General features: G+C 29.6%; 2 protein-coding genes across 2 annotated transcripts; both read left to right on the top strand.

Annotated features, from left to right (window-relative positions):
• Positions 1 to 5,068: 5,068 nt before the first annotated feature.
• LOC147814110 (uncharacterized) lies at positions 5,069 to 10,060 on the top strand. Its single transcript, XM_087159844.1, has 2 exons — positions 5,069 to 5,382; positions 6,685 to 10,060. Exon 2 carries the CDS (start codon positions 7,042 to 7,044, stop codon positions 7,864 to 7,866), a length of 825 nt encoding a protein of 274 aa, XP_087015970.1. The 5' UTR covers positions 5,069 to 5,382; positions 6,685 to 7,041; the 3' UTR covers positions 7,867 to 10,060.
• Positions 10,061 to 10,992: 932 nt separating this feature from the next.
• Positions 10,993 to 12,087, top strand: LOC107454630 (TD and POZ domain-containing protein 3). The gene has a single exon (XM_016071877.3). The coding sequence runs from the start codon at positions 10,993 to 10,995 to the stop codon at positions 12,085 to 12,087; it is 1,095 nt and encodes a 364-aa protein (XP_015927363.3).
• The last annotated feature ends 3,529 nt before the right edge of the window (positions 12,088 to 15,616 follow it).

Here is a 15,616-nt window from a genome sequence, read left to right as displayed (position 1 = left end):
TCCAAACCTTTTAAAACCTTAAATTAATATTACATAAGTTTACTCTGAAAATTGTTGCACCTGTGACAAGCTCGTGAAAAAAAAAATTTTTAAAAAGTAATTTAATAAAATATACAAAGAGACAAGCATAAAAGAACAACTACTCGTAAATAAATTTATGACTTAAAGCTCAATCCATTTTCGCAAACGCGGGTTTCAAACTCTGTTTATTTTCGTAAAGATGCATTTAGTTAAATATCCAATTTTAAGAAATCGTGGTTGATGCGTAACTTTCGAATGACAAATTTAAACTGTTAAGATAACTCGATATAATTTGAATATTTTTCAGCAGTTTTAATTCTGTTGAATACTTGAAGTGAAAATGCGTATAACCGTTTCTTAATAGCAAAAGAAAAATATAAGTATATAAGAAAATAAAACCGTTATAAACAGTACCCCTGATATTAAAGAGGTCAGGTGTTACTGAATTTTGAATATTGTTACAATCGTCGATTATTTAATTAAATCATTAAACTGTTTCTGTACCATATTTGTAGCCTGCGCGATTTAATGCACCTTATTTTTACATTTTGTCAGTTCAATACGAACACGTCACAACGAGCACACAATTGGTTGGTTGGTTCCAATGCCACTTGCCAAACGGGCAAGCCTGCTTGGTGAAACCGAGCAAATTTAAGGACGAGTATGGGTTTCTTGTTTTTCAGTGGCGCCATCTATGGTCAAGAATTTCGACTTCTGCCACATCAGAACCTCACACCTGTTTATAAGGCGGACCCATTCATACATCCATTCAGTCATCCACAGATCGTAATTTTGACCTGAATCATAGAACGATCGGTCTCCAATCCAGTACCCCCAGAGGTATTGATTTGTTATGGGAACATGGAGGACTTTGCGACTCGACAGAATTTTAACGTGCTTCAGTCACCAATTACACGGAGAGTCTTCGGCCGGCGGGGTTCGAACCCACAAACTCTCGGACATGGGCCCAGTGCCCTGCCGACCAGGCTATCCCGGCCCTCACGAGCACATAATATCTTCTAAAAATGAAAAATTTACTTATAGATACGAAATACAAAAATTAAGCACTTCAGTATTTTTTATTTTATTCTTTCTTTTTTTCTTACTTGGATTAAAAAAGTTTTACTAAATTGCGGAAATAAGAATGTTAGTCTAAATAGCTTTTTTTTCTTTTACCAAAAAATCGAATATCTGTTATTGAAAGAGGCAAAATTAATTTATGTAATTAAACGCAGCGGGAGATAGATAAATTAGGAAATCACATAAAAACATACAGAAGAGCTCGATATAACAAGTACGGCGTATTGCGATTTATCCGTTATTCAGACTAATTCACGATCAAAAACCGAGAATTACAGTTACTCGCTGTTAGGGAAAATAGTATATTTTCCTGTTGTTTAAATAATTACTGAGTCCCGCAGTGGACTGATCGCTAAGACACGGTTCCCAGCAGATCACCGAAGTCAAGCATCACTGACTGCGGTCAGTGTGCGGGTGGGTGACCACTTGGATCAGTCTGCGTAGGAACCGAGGGTGTGCGGTCAGGGCTAAAGAGAATAGAAGGGCTAGTTCACTCCACTCTTAGAACTGAAGCTACGATTTCCCTCCTCATGACGTCACTGTGTCCACAGATCTCGGAGATCGCAAGCAAAGATATGATAACTTTGCATCTTTCTCTATGTAAAAATAAGTTAGACTTTTTCCGGTTATTAGCCTTTAAACTTTACGTAATTAACACATTATTTCCGTTCATAAACATAGTTCAAAAAAAACTTTCTTGGTTATTATATTAAAAAAAATACCATTTTAAACTTATAAAAATGTTTTGCTAGTTGGTGAAAATGACACGATAAATACTTTATTTTAAAAAGTTCAGTTTTAACTTTAACTATTAAGAAATATGAAGGCATATATCGACACTTTTTTTATCTACATATTCTTTTATGACGATAAGTTAAGTTAAATTTAGAATCCCTGATTTTAAAATATGTCGTTAATAGCAATTTGTTCATACTTAATCATTAGGAAACATCAACCTTAAACGCTAATTACTGAAACAAAATAATAATTTAGGTTCATAATGACATTAGAAATTTTACAATTGTTTATAGACATTTAAATTTACGATGATATAATTTATAGATATTTAAATTGAAGAGAATATAATTTTTTAAAAAAATCATAAATATTTAGAATAACTACATTAAAAAATATGTTATGAAATTAGGAGAATTTCAACTATATACTATATATTTTATTTATACTTTTTATTTACATTTTAGTTTTCTTTGACTTCATCCATTTTTTAATTCTTTTCACCTGCCTTTCTTTATGAAGTAACGAGGCGGTTTCTATTTAGATAATGAACTTTTATAAAAGTTCTTTACGACAGAATAAACGTATTGCTGTTTTATATTAACTGTGTCATTTCGGAATCCATTCTTTACATAGTTGTTCATTTACTTTAGGGAACACGCGAAAAATTATACTTTTTCCTTTTGTTTTTGTATCAGAATTTTAGCAAGTTGCAATCGCGCAAACTGGCATTTCGATAATAGTTTTAAATTCTTGTAAATTCACTGCAAAAACTGAGGAAAGTCATTATAGAAAATAACAAATGTCTTAGAATATCTCGCAAAAAGAAATGATCCAATATTAGTTAGAGCTAGTAAGGCCAAACGCTCCGTTCTTGAAGTAAAAGTGCGAGCTTTGCGCCGAAGTGACGTCACGAGAGTGACGTCGAAGGATCGGCGCGGCGAGAGATACTTCAAAGGAGTGAACCAGCCCTTCTATTCTCTTTAGCCCTGGTGTGCGGTATTGGTCCTCGTTAAACTGTGCTACCGTAAAGTGCTCGACTTTGCGCGCAGGTCGTCGGGCTTCTGAAGCGGGGGTGTTATCCCCTCCGCAGAGGATCAAAATTGTGATGGCATGTCTTCGGATCATCCTCCGGGATGTTTCCCAGACCGTCGCCAATAGCTCATTGTGCAGCTCTAGTGCGACGTAAATTAACAACAACAACAAATAATTACTGTTAACAAGTAGGCGAAAAAGATATAACTTAATTTCATTTCTCGTATTAAAACAAAAAAACAAATAGTTTTCTTCTTATAATTTAAATCTATTTTGTTAAGAATGCAATGCGACATAACCACCGGATTTATTTTCCATGTAATTTTTTTAGTCAGAATTTATCGTGGTATATCAGGAATCGATAAGATAGATCGGAAATTTATTAAAGTTTTCTGCTCAAGAAAATATAATCTTGTTCTTGCGCATTTCATGTTACTATTCAGACCATGGGGCGCCGGTAGGGTCCAATTTTTTGAGGAGGACGAAATTAAATTACTCAGTCAAAATAGTTTTCTGAATTTCCCACTCAAGAAAAGAAATTATTAAATGTGCTAAATACCTGGAAAAAAGATTTTTTTATTTTTTTTATTTATCTATTTCTTGTTTTCAACTCTAAGGAATTTAAATCGATGAAAATGGACGAAAATAAATTTTTCTTGTTTGTCTAAAATATAAAGGGAGACTTTTAGAGATTTCTAATTTTCGAAGGGGACTTATTGTTGAGGGGCACTTTTAGATATTTCTAATTTTTTTGGGAGGGAGGGGGGAGATATTTCTACCGTCCCCCCGCCAACGACGCCCATGCTCAGAAGCAATTTATCCTATAATCGTTTTGCTTTTATAGTTAAATCTCCTCAGACCTCAGCTTTAAATAATAGCAGAAAAAAGTTGTAATTTGTACTTAGAAATATATATAATTTTAAAAAAAATAAACTCATAAATGCGATAAATATATTTTTTTTAAAAAATTCAATTGCTTAAACTTAATCAACTTTTTCTGTTATTTTTAATTTTTACATAAAAAAAGATATGAATATTAATTTTCAGCTTTATTTGAAAATTGTGATGGAGTTTTATAGTGTACTTCACATTTTGGCGGTAAAATAAAATCCACTTCACTCAAAATAGATGGGATGGATAATATAACTGCTCAAAAGGTTACGTAAATCGATTTTTTTATATAATTTTTTATTGTGAATAAAAAAAAAAATTTCTTTTAATATCACTATTTTGAAATTAGTTTATAATTGTCAAACGTTAAATTTTTTTCACAAACTTTTTAAGAAATAAGTTAAATTTAATAAAATTTTAATTCTATGTCCTTTCTCCTTTGTGTGTGATTGTGTGAACGTGACCCGCCCTAAAAAACCAGGTGTGTGGTTGTGTGACGTGGGCGACGCTGCTCCACAAACGTGACAACGTACTCACATACGTGAGTCCAGCGCCCTGCCAACCTCCAAATTTGCTTTCCTTGTGTAGATAATTATAAGGAGAATTTATATAATAATTGCTATTTAAGAACAAATTGATGTAGCATTCAACTTTTTGAAAGCGAATTTTAATGCTCAAATTTAATAATATGCAAAACCTAGAATTAAAAAATTATTATGGTCTAAGCATTACTGATGTAATCATATGATTGAAAATTAGAGTATAAAAAAATTTCAACTTAATACTCGAATTATGAGATAAAGTAATGTGTAATATGTTGTTATCTTCAAAAAAATATTTTATCTTGCTTTCAAAAATCCAATTGAGGTTTAAGAATGACTTGCTAACAATTCAATTTATATTTAAAATGTTAAAAATAAAAATAGTCATGAGCAAAGATTTCTTACCGTTTTATAGACGCCATTTAAAAGAAATATTGCATTTAAAATCATCATTAGAAAAGTAATTTAAATGATTATTTACTAAGCTTAAAAGATTAATATGTATCATATTTGTTATTTATCTATCATAATTTGATGTTCATGAAACAAGTTGTTTAGTGATTAGATTTTCTTTTCTGCTTCCGTTTAGTAAAGTCTCTGTGCTTGAAAAAAAGTTAACTGTTTATTTTAAGATCTAAAACATCTCATAAAAAGAAATAAGAACAATTAGAAATAAAACATTTTTATGACTTTTCCTCTCTGAACGTTTGTTTAATGTTATTTTACGCACGCGCTAGTTTATCTTTTATTTTTTCTGTTTAGATAGTTCAGCCAAAGCCTCCTAGAGAAGTGGCAACAAGCCGTAATGTTTACATTTTCCGGTGCGTGTGACGTCACATAGGGAGTGCAAGAATTCTCACTGTGAGCTTGCGACATTGTATAAAGTTGTGATTTGTTTACTCTGATTACTTTTCTTTAAAGAATTAAATTGAATTTCAGAGCAACTGTAATTGAAGTTACTCATCCGTATTCTAGTTTTTGATATTAGAAGGATTAATTTATTCCTTAGTTGTCTTTTTTAGAGCACTAACTGTTCTACCCATGTGGACCGTATTGGATTTATTCTAAGAATTTAAAGGTAAGTTAGTTATCAGTTTTTTCTCGCTTGTGTGTATTTAAGTTTATATTGTTCAATTACCAAATATTTATCCATGAAATTACTGTCGGTTTTAAACGATTTGCCAAAAGTTTACGAACTATTTTCATAGTTCAAATTTCTTCTACAAGAAATTCGATTTTATTTTTAGCAATATTTATTTTGAGCACGGATAGATGCAAACTTAGTTTTGTATCAAACCTGATTGGAACATGTGCTTCAAACCTAAATTTATAATTAAACTAATGCTCTAACAAAATGCTCCATTAGCCTAATAAGTCGATGGAATTATACTATGTTGTTGTTTGTAAACTTCTGTTCAAGTAAATTATCTTAACTGTACATAAATTACTACAAGAATGTGAATGGGTTAGCAAACTACCCTATAGGTTATTTTAAAAGAATTGCCTACATTTTAAATTATATTAATGGATAAGTTACAAATCAATGGCTGCAATTGTCAGAAAACTTTCTGATTGCTCACAAAAAAAAAAAGCTTATTACAATATATATTGACTAATTGATTTTTCTTAATATATTGAATTTGTAACTTATATGCAAATGAATGGAATGCAAGCACTTGCCCTGTGCACGGAAAATTCTCATGTTTCGCAGAAAATTTTTGAAGTCTTAAAAAATAATAATCATAATATATAATCAAAAATGTACTTATTTTTGAAGAAATTAACTTTTCCTCTCATACTTGGAAAGAAATCTCACCCATCACATAGGCAGGCCAATGTGATACATAAGAAAAACATTTCCTTTCACTAATAGCTCATGTTTAAAAAAAAATCTCTCTTTGTTTTAAAAGTTTTTGTGCTTATGAATATTAATAATTTGAGATTTAATTTATGCCCATGCTGACAGTCAGTAATGAAATATATTTTGTTTTCATTTCCATTAGAATTCATCAATTCCTTTCATTAATTAATAGCTTTTAATTTTTTTTTTTTAAATTTTCAATTGATATCTGAAATAGTGCTTTGTGTTAATACAATAAATAGTGCTTTTATAAGTATTTTATTACGCTTTAAAATTTTTTGTTTGACACCATGATGGAAAAAGTTTTTGGCCCAACATCTGTGTGCGCAGAAAGCTTTTGGTTTTATACGAGTCTGCTTATATGTAATTTAGCTAATGAAAAGGTGTGTATTCGAGTACAAATATTTTAAATAATTCTCACATCTTTTGTAACTTGGAAAACAACAGTTTTTCTGTATTGAGTGTAATTTAATCCAAATGCTGTAAATTTGAATATTTGTTTTTTTTTCTTCTTCTTAGAAGCCTCGCACATGTTGTGTCCCAAAATGCCGTTCAAATTATAGAGGTGAGCAGTATACTACAGTATTCCACTTCCCGAAGGATGCAGACTTAAATTTAAAGTGGCAGAATAGTATACACAGAGAAGGTTACACCGTAACAAAAAATAGTGTTGTCTGTATCAAACATTTTGAAGAACGTTTTATTGAAAGGAACAATCAGGCAACTAGACCAGATGGAACATTATTAGTGCTACCAAGAAAGTGTCCAGTATTACTACCAGGAGCTTTTCCCTCCATATTTCCAAATCTTCCTGCCTATTTAACCACATCAGTGCCTCAAAAAAGAAATACTCCCGAAGAAAGAGAGAATGAACAAATGAATAGAAATGAAGTTGAATTTGAGCAATGGATGGCGAAAGACAAAATCGATGGCTTTGAGAATTTCAAATCTAATTTTAGATTGAAACTTCCAAAAAATTGGATTGTACTTTCAGATGAAAAAGACCTTTATTTTGGAAAATTAAATTTTGAAGTTTTCCCTTCAATAACCGTCAGCGCCTGCATATCTAGTGATTTAAGTGTTTCGGTGTGGCACTTAAACTTCAAATTACCTCCTTCAAAGCTAGAGTGGTTGCTTGGAAAAGAACTTAAGTGTGAATTGTGGACAAAATTCGATTGCTTGATGAGCCATTTGAATAGTCTGACTGGTAATCTCGAACTTAATAAGCAAACTCTTGCCATTGATCTTTTAAAAGAATTTGTTTCTGAAAGTGATGACTGGTCATCAAATAAGAACTTAGAATTTTTAATCGAGCAGTTAAAACTGCTTACTCTCAGTGTCCCACGTTATTCTTCGGGAATGCTATTGTGGGCTTCAAAATTTTATTTCAACTTTCCCTCTGCATACAGACTTGTCCGCAATTCTGGAAAACTTGTTCTCCCACACCCCATTTATTTGAAGTCATTACTTCAAAATTTAGGTAGTTTGGAAAGTGGTGAAAACTCAATCCAATTGAACTACCTATCCAAAAAGTGTAGTGAACTTTCTGAAAATGAAAGACTGATAAATGTAACAATGGATGAAATATATGTTAAGCCACAAGCTGTCTACAAAGGGGGTAAGGTAGAAGGTTATGCAGTAAATGCTGATAATGGAAGCTACCACCTTACAATGCTTCATGATCAGTTCACTATTTTCTAAGAATAAAGATGTTGTAGGACTTTTTCCAATGAAAAATCAAACAGCTACTGATTTGTTGCCAATTTTACATAAAATATTAGAAATTCTGAAACTTGCTGGGTATGCGATTTTAACCATAATCTCAGATAATAACCGTATTAATAGGAAGGCATTTGAAATAATGTGTGGTGGCTCATTGAAATCTAATATCGAAAATCCATATGATCCAGAAAAACAGATTTTTATTTTGTTCGACACAGTTCATTTGATGAAAAGCATTCGAAACAATTGGTTGAACAACACAGAGACTAATCAGACTTTTTACATTCCTGCTATGAAATTTTTACCCCCCGGGCAAGCAATAAAAACTGTTCCTGCATATGCAAGTATTTTGCATTTAAAACAATTATATAATCAGGAAAAAGAATGTTCTGTAAAGTTAGCGCCATCGCTTACCAGAAAATCTCTTTTCCCCAATCACCTAGAACGCCAGGATGTCCAGACTGCATTAAAATTATTTGATGACAAATTGATCCCTGCTCTTCAAATGTCTAAATCAAAAATAGGCGAAGATTTAGTCGGAACCATGCATTTCATTGATATTTTTTCCAAGTGGTGGAAAATTATTAATGTAAAAGCACCAGAAAAGGGCAAGCATAAAAGGAATTTATACTGTGATCCAGTTATCGGGGCTACCTGCCACATTGTTCAGTTTTTAGAAGAATTTTGTTTGTGGCTGCAGGAATGGAAGAATCTTCCCAGTCCATATTTTGCCAAGCCTAATTCTCGTTGTGGAAAACTATCTAAAGAAACTTTATTTGCTCTTCTTCACACAACTCGAACACTGATCAATTTAATTACATACTTATTTAAGGAGCATAAACCTAGCTATATATTACTTGGTAAATTTCAAACAGACTGTATTGAAGCAAGATTCGGCCAATATCGGTGTATGAGTGGTGGAAATTACCACATTGGTGTTTCCCAAGTGCTGGAGTCTGAGCGAAAACTCAAGCTTCTGAGTTTGATGACTTTAAAATGTAATAAGATGGGGACATTTCAAATAAAGTCATTTTTGGAGGCTGTTAAGGATGCGACTGAGATTATAATTTTTGTCAACAGGGTATAAAAAAATCTGTTTTTTTTTTTTTTTTTTTTTTTAATTTAGATAAGATTTTGATTTAAATTACATTTTTTAAAAAATAAATTCATACATATACTTTTAAAGGGAATCATATTTTTTAAATTTGAAAATAAAATATTTGTTTAGCACATAGATAATGAAATGACTACCTAAAGTATTTTTTTTAAGTAGATGATAATTTCAAGAGCATAGCAATAGTATTGACAAATCATATAATGACTTATTTTATTACAAATTTCATAGGAAAGGTTTTAGAAATACAGCTTTACAGAAATATTAATCACATGCAATAACAATAATATTCATTTTTATTTATTGTTTAAATTTGTTTTGTCGCTTCTTTTTCAAGAATCTATTTGTTATTTGTTGAACAAAAATGTCAGCTTGGCAGCCTTTTCCACCACTAATTGGTTTTTTATTTTACTATGTTACTTGATTTCTTATTTTGCCTATCTTATCTACTTCAAAATTATCATGAAATATAACCAAAGTGGATCATTTTTCTTTCCATTTTTTACTAGTTTAAACTTAAACTATAGGCACATATAATATGTATTAACAAAAGCTATATTTAAATTTTTTTTAAAAATGTCAGAGTAGAGTTTTTTTTTTTTTTAAATTTTAATTAATGATTTTTTAAAAATCAGTTGATTTATGTGAATAATTTTTTTAAAAAAATCAATTGATATAAATCCTTGACACTCTGCTTGTCAAAGAATAAATAAGTGAGTTATTTAACCAAAAATGTTATTTTATCAATCAAAGAATTGGTTTGCTAATTTTTCAATCGATGCTCCTGTTAAAATTGTCTACTTTTAACAGATTAAAAAACTATTTATTGGAGTGAAAATAATGTAATGCATGCATTAAGTGCACAAATATTTTCATATATTCTATGCTAATTGTATTCTTTTAATCAAAGTAAGTTTGTATTTGTATAAGAGTCTAAAATCTGCTCTTATTTCCCAGAAAGAGTATGCTAAATATGTATGTTTGTATCTCTTTTGAAATTTATATATGTTTAAAGTTGATAATAAAGAATGATTGGAGAGAGTTCAATAAAATTTTAAATATTTGCTTCTTGTGTTATTTTGATTGATTTAGTAGTATTATAATATACAATTTTGTAGCTAGCAATTTGTGATTTTCATTATTATATTTTGATCTGTAAATGCTTTTAGATTTAATGTTATTTTTAACAATTTTAGTTTGAAAGGGCAAGAAAATAATCGGAACTGCTCTATCATGAATATAGTTTAGGGCATATATTTTCATTTATGTTTATTATTAAGTAAAATAGGAAAAAAGATGTGAGGATGAGTCGAAAGTAAAAAATACTTTATATTAAATGAATATCCTTAATTATTGAATGCATTTATTATTTAAAATCATAGTAATTCAGTTCATGATAATTTTTGTTCTTAATACAGAGAGAATAAAACAAAATATTTTTGTTTATTGTAATTATTTTGTTAAGAATAAAGGAAGGGAAGATAAATAAAATTAATAGCTCCAAGAAAAAAATTTACCCCTTCCTGATTTAAAATGAAGAAGAGTTATAAAGCGAATTTCACATTCATTCCATTTTTATTCTTAAGTAAAATATGAAAAAAGGTATGTAGGTGAGTGAAAAAACGTACCAATACTTTATATAAGTGTACATCGGCATTTCTGTTTTTAAATGCAAAAAGAATAAAATAAAAAGTTTGCGTTTATAGTAATTTATTAAGAATAAAAGAAGGGGCATAAAAAAATAATAGCTACAAAATAAAAATTTATCCCTTCCAGATTTAAAGTTGAAAAGAGCGTTATAAAGCTAATTTCAGTGTAAAAGCACCCTCGCTTCTTCCTCAGCGATGCACTCCCTGAGTGACGTCACGTTCGCTATCTTACGGCTTGTCATAAGTCACGTGGTTTTTTGTTCTTTGCTTCGTCGATAAATTCTGTTCTAAAATTTTTATTTAGTTAGAAACCTAAGCGGTGTAGTTCCTACGAGTTAAAAAATGGCTTCGAAGCCATTTACTTTAAATGTTACTGGTCGATCAAGTTCGAATGAGTGTATTGTATTTGAAATAAAGATCGATAACTTTTCATCCCTAAGAAATATGGAAGCATATGGTAGCTCAGAATTACAATCAACCCATGATTGTAAAAGTTCGTGGAAAATTGTTTTAACAACAACCCGAAATGATTCTAATTATTACCACAGCAGCCAATCCAGTTCAATGCAAGTAGGATTAAAAAGAACTGATTTCAACGATTGGGATGTGAAAGCTTCACTGTTTTTCGAAATCCAGAATTCTTATGCAAAAGTTTATCAAAAAGAATCATTTGAGAAAATATTTCCTCGCCAAAAGCAGGATGCTTTTTATTGTAATTCTATGAAGAGACCCAGTCATGCTAGTTCCGTTACAGGAATGAAAGGTAATAGTTTTATAATAAATGATAATAAACTTATAATTAAGGGTAGCATTTTCATTCATAATTGCTGTCCGAAAAAGAAAACCGAAAGTGACCGAGACTCTGCTATGAATTTAACCGAACTTCAAAGTAATCTCAAATATTCGTATCAGAACAATTTGTTCTCTGATGTTTCATTTAGTTTCGGTGACGATAATTTGTATGGTCATAAAACAGTACTCTCTGCCAGATCACCCGTGTTTAAGAAGATGTTCGAACAAAATATGAAAGAAAAAAATTTAAGCAATGTCACGATTACTGATATTGAGAAATCCGTTTTTGATGTTTTTCTTATTTTTCTCTACACAGGAGTAATTGAGAACAGAGAATTCGATACTGTCGTGTCATTGTATTCGACTGCTGACAAGTATGAAGTGACCACTCTTTTCAAAACTTGCAGTAACATTCTCGCATCTTATATCGCCAACAAAACTGTTTCAGTCATTTTGAAGTTGGCAGATATGCACAATGATAATGCTTTGAAAGAAAAAGCCATCCAATTTATATGTGAGAGTTTTACTCAAATTGAAAGTACTTGTGAATGGAATAATTTGTTAGATACGGATCCTCGTTTGGCTTCACATACTTTAAAGATGGTTTCATCTCATGTTGCTGCCAAAGAAAGAAGCATATCCTAGTTTGCATGTAATTGCTAAAATGTTACATTATAACCTTGTGTGCATGCTGCAAGTTCTAGAAACAGTAATTAATCTATTACATTGAGCAAATTATATTTTATATACATTTTTTTAAGATATTTTTTTTTAAGTTTGCACAATTTCTTTAAAATTTGGAAGTTTTTTTCTACTCTGGAGCAATTGAGAACAGAAAATTCGACAGCTGACAAGTATGAAGTGACCACTTTTTTCAAAACTTGCAGTAACATTCTCGCATCTTATATCGCCGAAAAAACTGTTTCAGTCATTTTGAAGTTGGCAGATCTGCACAATGATTATTCTTTGAGGAAAAAAAAGCCGTCTCTTTTATATGGGTCATTCTCACAAAAACTGTCATTTTTCAGCTCATAAAATCCCAAAAAAGTAAAGTGAATAAAAAGCTCTGAAACTTTTTATATTAATAGAAATATGTAATGGCATTATAAAGAAAGTATATATCCTATAAATTATACTTAATATTTAAGTTAATTAATTTTTTAAATAATTAATTGATAATTAATTAATTTATAATAATTAATTAATAAATTTAATCAATAAATTAATTTTATTAATTAATTTATTAATTCTTTAGTTTATTTTTCAAATTAATTAATAAGTAAATTAATTATTTTCACTACTTAAAAAGTGAGGGAATGACACTAATAGTGAGGGAATGATATTTTATTTTAATACATGTTTTTATCTAAGTTGCATCTACCTAAAGTTTGAAAATGATAACATACTAAGTATATCTAATATTTATTATAATTTAGTCTTATATACTTAATAGTTTTTACAGGTTTGGGAAATAAAATTGGCTGGCACGATTGAACAAAAAAAAATTTAATAATATACTCATCTTGAATCATTCCCTCACTTTATACACTAGTGAGGGAATGACGAATTCAATAAAATTTAAAAATAACAGTTAGGCCTAATTAATTTCTGAAGTCAATCACATACAATTATATTCATACAAGAAAGCAACATATAATTGTCCACTTTCTCGATGAAGTTGTATTTTATTTTACTCTAAAAAATGACATGAGGGAATGACAAATGTAAAAAATTTTACCTGGTTTGATTCATTCAAATTTATTCCACAGCAAAGCTTCTTTAATTTGAAGATGGAAACATACTGCAATTTTGTTCTATGATGCCAGTTGTTAACTTCTGAAGTTTTTATTAAAATATTTTTATTCTAAGAAGATTGCAGGTGATAAAAACATTGTTGTGAGGGAATGACGCGAAACACTGGGGACAAAGTTTAAAATAGTGCTGTGTTAATATTTTTGTCAGAAATTAAATTTAAAATTAATTTTCTGAATTCTATATTTAAGTATTCTGAAATAAAAAACACGAATTTGTAAAAAAAAAAAATTTTTTCAGAAACAATTTTTTTAATTTTTTAAATCAGCAGTGGGGACAAGTGAGGGAATGACATATTGGTATATTGTAATTACCTAAAATAAATAAAAAATAAAAATTGATAATTTTATTTTTATTCTTTTGTTAGCTTGCATTCTGAAGGACACTTTCCCAGAATTCTTTTTTATTTTCGTAAGCTGTAAAACAAACATAAAATATACTGGGGACATGAAAATGACTGTTTTTGTGAGAATGACCCATATATGAGAAAAAAAAATTGAATGTATTTGTGAATGGAATAATTTATTAGATACGGATAATCGTTTATCTTTATATACTTAATGATCTAGTTTACGTGTAGTGATTTCGTGATCTAGTTTACGTGTTAATTGTTAGAATTTTTAACTTTTGGCACAATATAACTCCTTAAAACAATAAAATATCCATTATGATTTTAAAATAAACAATTTTAAATACATTTTTTCGTTTTTCTGAGCTTTAAGTTTCAAAAAAACAGGTAAACTATAAATCATTGATACAATTCTAGCATATGATACGCACGCAATTTGGTGAATAGTGCGCAAAATCCGATATTTCTTTACGGTATACATTTCTATTTCTTAATTAAACCAGTTCTTTTCTTTTTAAAGCAAAGAAATAAGAACTGCCCAGCTTGGAGGCTGTTACTATAATAATAACCGGCTGTTTTAAATTCCATTTTAATGGAATTTAAACTTAATAATTTTTCTTGGTAGACATTGAATTTCATCTACATACGCTTAGCATTCGCCACCTCGCCAAATGCGATGAAACCACAAGTTGGACGAAAATATTGTGTAATATACATATTTCCCTCAATCCTAAAAAAAAAGAGGTAAAAAGGAATTTTTTTGAACAAATCCCCCATTTATTCAATTACAGTTATTTCCTTTGCATACGTCGCATAACCAATTAGAATTAAGTCCACATAATCTAAGCATAAGCAACAAGATAGATTACGTAAGCATGCAACAAACTACCTTAATACGCAGGTTAATTTGTTCGTGCCTGATCACGCGATATCGTGTGACGATATTCTCTCCTACAGATTGTGACAATAAAACCGATTACTGGTAGCGAGGTGCAAATTATCGTCCAACTATTTTTTCCGAAAATATGTTTTCTCCTGAGAACATAATATTCCTTCAAGTTTAGCCTCACATTACTGCTCTAGTTTAAGAAGTTATCAAAAATTAACCCCAACCAATTCCCAATCCTTGCTCATTTCCTCCCCCACCTGCAAAATGACTCTTGATTTGAATTTGCATTTTATAAAATAATTCAATTGATATAAAATTTGATTTTGATCTTAAAAAAATTTTACGAGAAAAAAAATCAATTTTAAAGAATTCTCAAGTTTCGATTTGGGGTTAAAATGTTGAAAATAGCTAATACTTTCCATATTTGGACCAATTTACTGGCTAATAATTTGAAGTCCTTAGCAAAGGGACCTGCATTAAAACACACATGTTTCGTCATTTATATTTGAGATTTTAGCAAGATGTAAAATATTGTTTATGAATTTATCTAAATTTAAAATATTCTATTTTTTAAAAAAAATTCTGGTTTACGGTACTATAAATTATCATATAATGAAATTTTCATAAAATGAAAACTTGTTAATTTGATGTAACTCTAGAAATTTATTGAACTTACAATTAATAAGCTTTATTTATAACTTACAATTAATATGCTTTTTGCTCCATTTACTGTGAAGATGAAATTCTGAACTTTTTCCAGTTAAAATTTTTTTTTTTTGGTTTTTAATTTTAATTTCAAGAAATGCAAAATTATCTAAAAAAGATTGATTAAGTGAAACTTTTTATGGTGAAAATTTCTGGATTGTTGGAAAAAAAATTTCCTGCTATTAACAGGAAACAAATATAAAAAATGTTTACATATCAATTCCTACTTAGGTAAACAAAGAAAATTTTTATTTTAGTTACTTTTTGTTAAATAATTACAATTTTCTCTCATATGAAACTAAAATTAATTTATTAAATTTTATTAATGAATTAATATTTGAATAATAAGTGTCATCCAGTACAAGTTTAAAAAAAATGTACTAGAACTTTTTGAACTTGAATAGGATGAATAAAAAGTT

This window comes from Parasteatoda tepidariorum, chromosome 3, assembly GCF_982258835.1.
Source record: "Parasteatoda tepidariorum strain Cologne lab strain chromosome 3, Ptep-v5.0, whole genome shotgun sequence".
NCBI classification, from domain to species: Eukaryota; Metazoa; Arthropoda; class Arachnida; order Araneae; family Theridiidae; genus Parasteatoda; species Parasteatoda tepidariorum.
This window is presented reverse-complemented; position numbering and strand designations above follow the sequence as displayed.